General features: G+C 40.6%; 1 protein-coding gene across 1 annotated transcript; it reads right to left on the bottom strand.

Moving 5' to 3' along the window:
• Window positions 1-6,880: 6,880 nt before the first annotated feature.
• Window positions 6,881-9,559, bottom strand: LOC116129790. The gene is made up of 5 exons (XM_031415524.1): window positions 9,189-9,559; window positions 8,711-9,131; window positions 8,338-8,426; window positions 7,968-8,199; window positions 6,881-7,300 (listed from the first exon to the last, which is right to left on the bottom strand). The coding sequence occupies exons 1-5, from the start codon at window positions 9,557-9,559 to the stop codon at window positions 6,881-6,883; spliced, it is 1,533 nt and encodes a 510-aa protein (XP_031271384.1).
• Window positions 9,560-10,555: the final 996 nt, after the last annotated feature.

Genomic DNA, 10,555 nt, shown 5'->3' with positions numbered 1-10,555 from the left:
CCAATGGACTGTTTCTTGGAACTTGTGGATTATTATGGTTTTCTCAGTTTCTAGAAATTATTTCTGTGACATAGGACAAAGAGAATATTAGTTTACTAATGGATTATTGTCCTTGAGTATAAAAAATATTCTTTATGGAACTGTTTCATAATAATATGTTCTTAAGAAAGACAACAAGGATAACTCAAAATGACTACTATGCCAACTTTGGCAAGTTGAGCTAGACACCTAAAGGAGTGTGGGATAGTATCACAATCACCCCTCCTTATACACCCCAACACAAAGGGGTGTCGGAAAGGAGGAAAAGGAACTTACTTGATATGGTTAGGTCCATTAGTGATTTACTTGCATCGTTCTGGGGTTATGCCCTAGAGACTAAGGCTCACGTGTTGAACCGTGTGTCGTCAAAGTCTGTAGATAAGACTCCATATGAGCTATGGAGTGGGCGAAAGCGCAACTTGTCTTATCTAAGGATTTGGGGTTGCGAGCTTATGTTAAGAAAATGACTTTGAACAAGTGGGCCCAAAATCCTGTAAATGTATATTGGGGGGTATCCAAAGGAGACAAAGGATACTATTTCTACCACCAGAAGAGCGCAAAATTGTTGCTCGATCTGGTATTTTCTAGAAAAGGAAATTTTCTAAGAGTACTAGTGGGAGAAAAGTAGAACTCGATGAAGTTCTAGAACCACAAGATATACTAGACGAAGGATGGAATGATGTGCCACAGGAAGTGGTTGGCATCATGAGGAGGTTACTCCACAACTTGTGGATCAAAGTGAACCACCAGGTAGCACAGGAGCTACGTAGATCTAGGAGAGTACGCTATGAGCCCGAGAGATACGGTTATCTCATGATTCAACATGGTGACGTACTAGTACCAAGCGATGAACCCAGAACCTACGAAGAGTTCATATCGGATCCATATTCTGTTAAATGGCTTGAAGCCATGAAATCTGAGAGGACTCCATGACCAGAAACAAGTGTGGTGTCTGGTGGAACCACTTGAAGGGGTAAAACCCATAGGGTGTAAATGGGTCTTCAAGAAGAAGACTGACATGGATGGACACGTGCATACTTAAAAGCACAGCTGGTTGCCAAAGGTTCAAACAAATTCATGGCATTGACTATGAAGAAGCCTTTTGCCGGTTGCCATGATCAAATCCATCCGGATATGCTTGCAATGTGCATATCATGACTATGAGTTTTGGCAAATGGATATCAAAACTGCTTTCCTGAGAACGAAACTTGAGGAGGATGTGTATAGACACAACTTGATGGTTCGTCTTTGATAGTCAAGCTAATAAGGTATGCAAGTAGCAGAGATCCATTGGACTCAAGAAGCTTCAAGAAGTGGAACATTCGTTTTGATGAAGCCATAAAAGAATTCAGTTTTATAAAAACGAAGATGAGCCCTGTGTTTACAAGAAAGTGATTGGGAGCGCAATAGCATTCCCAATGGTGTGTCAATGACATACTTGATCGGGAATGATATACGAACTTGCAGTCGGTAAAGATTGGTTATCCAAGTGTTCTCCATGAAGGACTTAGGGAAGCAGCCTACATCTTGGAATAAAGATCTATCGTGATAGATCGTGTAGATTGCTCAAACTAAGTCAGAGTACATAGACAAGGTACTGAACATTCAGTATAGAAAAAATCCAAAGGGATTTCTTCTGATGGCATATGTTGTCTATCTCTGTAAGGATATGTGTCTTAACCACACAATGAAGAGAGAGAATGAAGAGAACCACATGCTTAGCAAGTGGATCCATCTTGTATGCTAAGATTGAAATCTAATGTGCATTCAGCACTGTAGTGGAATCAATCAGGCTCAAGGAGCAATAGTATGTATGATTGATGTCTTTGTGATTCAGCACTAGTAGAAGATATCAACTAAATCCAAGTGAATGACACTGGGTGAGTGTCAGTGGACATTCTTAAGTACTTGAAAAGGGCTTGATATATATTCCTGATAGGAAAGATGAACTCACTGTAGAAGAATATGTGACGCTATTTCCAAACGGGAAAAAGGATGATTATAGTTCGCAATTTCGGATTACATATTTGTCTCAATGTGACTGCAGTGAGCTAGAGAGCTCAAATCAGTTGACTGCAGCAAATTTTACAATTGATGCTAAGTGTAACGCATTATTTAATTGCCGGTGTAGGTGTTTGGATCAAGAAGTCATTACTGAACTTATGTGATTTCAAGCATTGCTACAGTAAGTTGCAGCGATAACAATGGAACCATTGTGTGGCTGAGGAATCACGGTCTCACCAGTAATCCAACCATTACTTAGTTGATTCAATCTGATCTGAAAGATCGACAAGAAAGGGAATGTGCAGATTTGTAAAATCCAAAATTATGAAGTTTCTGTTGTAGAGAAGCATGATGGGCACTTGGGTATTCAATGTTGAATGCATGAATGATTGGCTATAGTGCAGGGACTGGGTCATTCAGTGTTATGTGCATGAACGATTGGTATAGTGCAAGTTGGAGAATTGTTGGAGTAGGTGCCCTAGAGCCAATCATTATTATAGAATGACTCTTTGTAATAATGTTCATTAATCAATAAAAGGCATTTTATTCTATATCGTGTAAATCATTATTATTGCAATATGTATGATATATGTCCTTAGAATGGTAGAACTGTGAAGGGTATCAAGTGTTTCAAATCTTGATAGTGAGAACCCTATGGCACTATGGTGACGCATTCATCAGAAACGTCGTAGCCCCAGATTATCTGAAGTAAGGGCACATTAAACGGTAAGGCTACATAGTATTGAACGACCCTGTCAAAAGACAATGATGATCTCCACTTGTCAAGGTTGTTTGGTGACAACCTGGGTGCAAAACATGGGTGCTTGCTGTAGGCGATTACACCGCAGCAAGTTCACTAGACTGACCCACCAGAGGATTCCGATGGATGGTAACCCCAGTATCTATGGAACAAATCCTCTAACGAATGGTGGTGCATGTGATCCTTAGACTTGAGATCAACAAGAGGCCTTGTGCACGATTGGTTTAGTTGACACTAGCTAACGCAGGTCTTTCAGAGCTGTCAATACAGTGGGGATTGGCTGCATCAAGGAGTGTATCGAGACTATGGTGGATTGACAGAGGATTCATCACTCCCGAGTAGGGGAAAGTTATCTCACGGCGTAATTCAGTAATGGCATGACACTAAAACTGTGGCCACAGTGGGATTGAGTTGTTGCTCTATCCAGTTTATATATGGGTCATTGGTCCAAAACTGAATAAATAATACGAGAGTAACCGAAGGTTGACACTATTTCTATGCCTTCGTCTCGTCGAGATAACGTATGATGAAAGGTTGAATTGTATGGTACCATATCATTGACAGGTAGTACTTTGTGAATCGAATTCATCGGGTGACCATGATGCCTTGCTAGGGGCCAATCTTGGTCTGTGTATAGTGAGACGATAATTGGTGTTAATCGCGATACTATACACTACCGGTATGATGAGGAGCCTATGGGTCACACACATAGAAGTAATTTAAGACTCAAGAAGAAAGAAGGGCGTTTTCTTCTTTTGGGCAAAAGGATATTTTGGTAATTTCACAGTGCAATTAAATTTGCTGAGGTTGTAGCCTTTATTAATTGTTAGAAAAAAAATTAAATAAGTGAAATTCCGTTTAAATATATGTTCGCATATATTTAAATAAATTATCATTATTGTTAAATGTTAATTTATTATTAATGATTTTAATTGAGATAATGATGAATTAAATTAAAATATCTAAGGGAGTGTTTGGCAAATTGGGGGTGTTTGGGTTGGGCCCAAGCCCATTCCATAGGGAATAGGGCAACTAAAATAACACTATAAAAGAAAGATTTTAGTTGAAATGATAAGTGTTATTATATATTTCTTCTTCATTGAAAAAAAGAGAGAAACCCAGCCCAAAAAACTCTCCCACGCCACTTTTATTGTTCATGAAAATCAAATACCTCTTTTGTTTCTTCTTGATTTCTTAAGGCCAAGGAGGATCTAGCAAGTCCTTCCTTGGTTCTTGTGATTGTCTTCGTGTGGACCTCTACGGTTCGATCCTACACTTGGATCGGTAGCAAACACGTTCAGAGACAACATTGGTGGAGCCTCCAAACGTGGGTATGGTTTCTTAAACCTTGAACTGATTTTTCTGCGAAGTTGATTATTTTATAAAACTTTGATTTTTGTACCCGGATCTTGGTTTAAGAACGAACCATAGAGTTATGTTTTTGTTTTCCGCTGCGTAACTGGGTCATTACTAAACACCAAAGATAAAAGGGCGCATCCCATCATGACGCAAGGCCTGTCCCGGGAAAGGGTTCATTGAAAATCAAATACTTCTTTTGTTTTCTTCTTGATTTCTTAAGGCCAAGGAGGATCTAGCAAGTCCCTCGTTGGTTCTTATTGATTGTCTTCGTGTGGACCTCTACGGTTCAATCCTACACTTGGATTGGTAGCAAACATGTTCAAAGACAACATTGGTGGAGCCTCCAAACGTGGGTATGGTTTCTTAAACCTTGAACTGATTTTTCTGCAGATTTGATTATTTTATATAAACTGTGATTTTTGTATCCGGATCTTGGTTATAAGGAACGATCCATAGAGTTTATGTTTTTTGTTTTTCGCTACGTAACTGGGTCGTTTACTAGCAGTGGTATCAGGGCCTTGGGTATCAAATTTTACAGTTTATTGTATGATTTATAACATGTATTTGGTTGATAACATGTTGTTTTTGAAAAATCTGCAAAATCTGTTTATGGATGAATGATTCAAATGATAAACTGGTTTAAGAATGTGTTGATGGATGATATATTGGTTGGTTAATATCCTGGTTGAACGTGTGTGCATTTGATTTGACTTGGATTCGTGTTTGTACACGAAAAAACTGCAAAAACGCGAACTGTACGAATTGGCGAAGTCTGTGGCGGCAAAGTCATATAGTAAAACCTTGCCACAGCGAAGATAAAACCTTCGCCGCGACAATGTCTGTAGCTTCCTCGCCGCGGCAAGATAAAACCTTCGCCACGACAAAGTCTGTAGCTTTCCCGATTCTGTATTCTTTTGCGAAGGGTCTAATCTGTAGTTTTTAATAACCTGCAAAGCCAATATACATTCTGCACATTTAAGAGGGTAATTAATTAATAAACCCACCCAATTCAAAAATTGATTATTTTTGAAATGTATGCTTTGTACTTGTTTGTATATTGCATGGTACCCGGTACATGAGCCTTAGACCTAAGGATGAATGTTTTAAATTATTTTGGGTATGTATGGCTGTAATATTTTTAAATAGGGCCTGCGTGTCCTGCCTTCTCCCCTCTACTTGATGTACATTATTTTCTCATCTCATTCCCCTTGAATGTAAATCGAGGTTTCTAAATTTGTTGATGTAAAATTAGTTTAATATTAATTTTATTGTAAATTTAGAATGATGTTTTTGAAATGTACTTGAAGTCGGAGCAAAGGACGAGGCAACCATACTTGAGGACTCAAGATGTTTATTACAGGACCCTTAGCTGACCCACTGATTCCTCTAGGCTCGAGGAGATCGGTTTTAGTAAGGCCATGTACCGGCACGTTTAATATTTTGTTTAGAATGCATGCTAAGGTTGAATGTTTAATAACATGCCAAACAATGTCATTCTAATAAAGATAATAATATGGTGAGACATTAAATAACAAAACCCTCAATTAAAGTATATTAAGTCAAGTAAGCCTTCCATCACCATGGTTTTAATCAAACCACTATTCGTCGAAACCTTGTTCGCCAAAGCGAAGGGTACACTTCTACCAGTTGNGATATCCCCTCCTTGGAAACTACATGACCTAAGACAATTCCCTCTTGAACAATGAAATGGCTCTTTTCCCAACTAAGAACAAGATTTGTCTCTTTGCAACGTTTTAACACCAACTCAAGTTTTTCGAGACAATCATCAAAAGATGTACCAAACACAGAAAAATCATCCATGAAGACTTCAAGGAATTGACCCACCATGTCAGAAAATATCAATAGCATGCACCTTTGAAACGTTGCCGGTGCATTGCACAACCCGAAGGGCATGTGACGAAAGGCAAATGTGCCAAAAGGACATGTAAACGTGGTCTTTTCTTGGTCTTCGGGGGCAACTGGTACTTGGTTATATCTGGAATAGCCATCCAAAAAATAGTAGAAAGCTTGCCCTGCGAGTTTTTCTAGGATTTGGTCAATAAATGGGAGTGAGAAATGATCTTTCCTAGTGGCTAGGTTAAGCTTCCTATAGTCAATGCAAACTCTCCATCCAGTGGGAGTACGGGTAGGAATTCGTTCACCTTTTTCATTTTCAACAACAGTGAGGCCACTCTTCTTAGGTACAACATGGGTTGTACTCATCCATTGGCTGTCGGATATAGGGTAAATGATACCCGCATCAAGCCATTTGATCACCTCTTTCTTCACCACCTTCTTCATGTTTGGGTTTAACCTTCTTTGAGCTTCATGCACCGGTTTAGCATTCTCCTCACAAAATATGCGATGCATGCATAAAGAAGGGCTAATCCCTCGCAAATCGGCTACCGACCAACCGATTGCTTCCTTATGTGCTATCAAGACTGCCACTAATCTCTCCTCTTTCTCACTATCTAAGTTGGCGGCAATGATCACGGGTAAGGTCTTGTTGGGTCCTAGGAAAATATACTTTAGAGTATCAGGCAAGGCTTTCAACTCAAAGACTGGTGGAGACTCAATGGACCTCGGTTGTGTCATCTTAGACAAAGGTGTTAAGGTTTAATACTTGATGTTCCAAGGTCGACACTCTAGAGTGGGCGACCTAGCTATATACGCACTAACCTCCTGAATCTCAGACAAAACACTCAAGATAGATATCTCCTAAACAAATAGATTCATAAGAGTGTAAATTGCATCATCACATAACATCTGTGGGGCGTGAGCCTCCATTAGACTATCAATAGCATCAACCATGAAACACTCGTTATCGTCCTCACGCATTGGTCCTAACCCAGCATTAAACACATTAAGTCTCAATTTCCTATTCCCAAAAGACACTTCCATCTCTCCATATCTACAGTTAATGCAAGCATTTTCCGTTGCTGGAAAAGGTCTCCCTAAAATAATCGGTGGCATACTTCCACTGCTCGTATACTCCATGTCTAAGACAAGAAAATCCACCGAAAAATATAGTTCCTCAACCTTGACTAACACGTCCTCAATTAGACCCTTAGGCAATTTGACCGATCGGTCAGCTAACTGTAGTATGACTTCAGTTGATTTGAGCTCACCTAAGTTAAACTGTTCATACACGGAAGTGGGTAATAAGTTCACGCTCGCCCCTAAGTCTAAGAGTGCTCTATCAATCGTGAATTACCTATCACACAAGAAATAATTGGAGATCCAGGATCCTTTAACTTTGGGGGAATGTGGTTTGAGACAACCGCACTTACATTTTTCGGTAAATGTACAGTCTTAGGTGTGTGAGATTTCATTTTCCTTTTTTGCGTGTACAAGTCTTTGAGGAATTTGGCATAAGCAGGTACTTGCTTAATGGCATCTAAGAGTGGAATGTTAATCTGCACCTGCTTAAACAACTCAATCATTTCATCCATCCTAGCGCTTTTCCTAGTAGTGGGGACATTTGGGGGCTCTAAGCACTGAGGAAAGGGTGCTCTCAGTATGTACGATGCAGGGGATGGTTCATTCTCCCTAACTTTTTCCTTACCCGGTCTCTGAATACTTAACTCAACAAGAGGCTCACTCTCNCGGCAATGATCACGGGTAAGGTCTTGTTGGGTCCTAGGAAAATATACTTTAGAGTATCAGGCAAGGCTTTCAACTCAAAGACTGGTGGAGACTCAATGGACCTCGGTTGTGTCATCTTAGACAAAGGTGTTAAGGTTTAATACTTGATGTTCCAAGGTCGACACTCTAGAGTGGGCGACCTAGCTATATACGCACTAACCTCCTGAATCTCAGACACGACACTCAAGCTAGATATCTCCTTAACAAATAGATTCATAAGAGTGTAAATTGCATCATCACATAACATCTGTGGGGCGTGAGCCTCCATTAGACTATCAATAGCATCAACCATGAAACACTCGTTATCGTCCTCACGCATTGGTCCTAACCCAGCATTAAACACATTAAGTCTCAATTTCCTATTCCCAAAAGACACTTCCATCTCTCCATATCTACAGTTAATGCAAGCATTTTCCGTTGCTAGAAAAGGTCTCCCTAAAATAATCGGTGGCATACTTCCACTGCTCGTATACTCCATGTCTAAGACAAGAAAATCCACCGAAAAATATAGTTCCTCAACCTTGACTAACACGTCCTCAATTAGACCCTTAGGCAATTTGACCGATCGGTCAGCTAACTGTAGTATGACTTCAGTTGATTTGAGCTCACCTAAGTTAAACTGTTCATACACGGAAGTGGGTAATAAGTTCACGCTCGCCCCTAAGTCTAAGAGTGCTCTATCAATCGTGAATTACCTATCACACAAGAAATAATTGGAGATCCAGGATCCTTTAACTTTGGGGGAATGTGGTTTGAGACAACCGCACTTACATTTTTCGGTAAATGTACAGTCTTAGGTGTGTGAGATTTCATTTTCCTTTTTTGCGTGTACAAGTCTTTGAGGAATTTGGCATAAGCAGGTACTTGCTTAATGGCATCTAAGAGTGGAATGTTAATCTGAACCTGCTTAAACAACTCAATCATTTCATCCATCCTAGCGCTTTTCCTAGTAGTGGGGACATTTGGGGGCTCTAAGCACTGAGGAAAGGGTGCTCTCGGTATGTACGATGCAGGGGATGGTTCATTCTCCCAAACTTTTTCCTTACCCGGTCTCTGAACACTAAACTCAACAAGAGGCTCACTCTCACTCTCTTTGGCTTGGTCCCTACCTAGACTTGCCTCTTCTATACCCTGAACTTTTACTTCCCTCTCAGGCCTAATTAGCTCTCGGCCACTCCGAAGAGTCATCACGGCCTTAGCTTGTTCGGAAAACCCTCTCTGCTGAGAAGAACCACTAGGGTTACCAATGACTTGACTAGGCAATTGGCCTTGTTCACACCTATTGACTGCTTCGGCTATTTGACCAATCTGGGTCTCTAGCTTACTAATGGATTGGGAATGGGAATGTAGAAGTTGGGTATTCTGCTCTAAATCCTGGAACCTAGCATTCATGTCGGATTTTTGTTCCTGCATAGTTTGGAGCATTTGAGCCATCATTGATTCTAGTGAACTAGACACTGGAGTAGGCTGCTGAACGAGAGGTGGGAACCTAGGTTGGATGGGTGGTTGGATTGAAGGTTGCTCCCTATAATTGCCTTGCTGATTAGAAGGATTGTTCCTGTATGGCATACTATTAGGGACATTCTGAGGTTGTTGTGGCTTCCATGAAAAATTAGGGTTATTATGCCACCCAGGATTGTATGTGTTCGAGTACGGATCGCTCCGTCTCTGGAAGCCTTGAGCAACTTGCACTTGCTCCTCAAAAGGGTCAGGGGCAGATTCCTCAACCGGATGGTCAAGAGTGGAGTGCATGGCAAAAACATCTTGGTTTGCCTTTTGAGATGATTGTGTAGAGGGTTGCCCTTATATAGATACAAACTGGTCAAATCGGTGGGCCAACACCTCTAACTTGGAACTAATGTCATCTAACCGTGACACCTCATACACGCCACCCTTCTTGGATTGCTGCCCTGAGATAGACATTCTAGACGCAGAAATGTGGTGCATTGAATTTTCACTTAAGGTCTCGAAGAGTTGCCATAACCTTCTCGTCCTTGTCATAAATGTTCCTCCACAAGAGGCTCTACCATATTCCTATGCCTCTCGGTGTCACCGTCATAGAAACTACGAACTAATTGCCACCTAGGGACTGCATGATGGGACACTTCCTAAGCATTTCCTTCAAACGTTCCCAACTCTCATAAAATTCCTCGCCATCAAGTTGACGAAACTAGTAATGGCTCGTCGTATGCTGTTGGTTTTACCATGGGTAATACTTTTTTAGGAATCCTTCTTGCATTTGGGTCCAAGAGATAATGACCCTGCTGCCAAAGAATTGGCCACGTTTGGCTCGATCCTTAAGTGAAAATGGGAACAAAATTAAGCGCACGACATCTTCATTCACATGTTGAAGTCTAACTGTGGAGCAAACCTCTAAAATCATCTAAGTGTTGTATGGCTCCTCATTTAAATTCCCATAATAATTTGGCAACAATTGATGACCTAGTTGATCTCATAGTGGCTGTGTCTGGACATTGGGGATATGGATACATAGGCTAAGTGTATGGTGGATGCGAAATGTTGGCTAAGGAGCCACATGTGCGGGTTCATCCTGGTAAGCCATCCTACGTGCTTGTTTTCTATTCTTCTTACAAGTGCGTTCAATTTCAAGATTCAAAGGTAATAACTCTTCGTTAAAAGACCTTCTAGTTTGCATTCACCAACCAAACACACAAAAGGCTCAACAAGCAACGCAGCAACATGCCAAAGAAAATTAACTAAATGCAAAACCTAAGAAACAAATATACT

The sequence above is a fragment of the Pistacia vera genome, unplaced genomic scaffold, assembly GCF_008641045.1.
Source record: "Pistacia vera cultivar Batoury unplaced genomic scaffold, PisVer_v2 Contig214, whole genome shotgun sequence".
In the NCBI taxonomy this organism is placed as follows: domain Eukaryota; kingdom Viridiplantae; phylum Streptophyta; class Magnoliopsida; order Sapindales; family Anacardiaceae; genus Pistacia; species Pistacia vera.
Note: the sequence above shows the minus strand (reverse complement) of the source record. Positions and strands in the feature narration are given on the sequence as shown.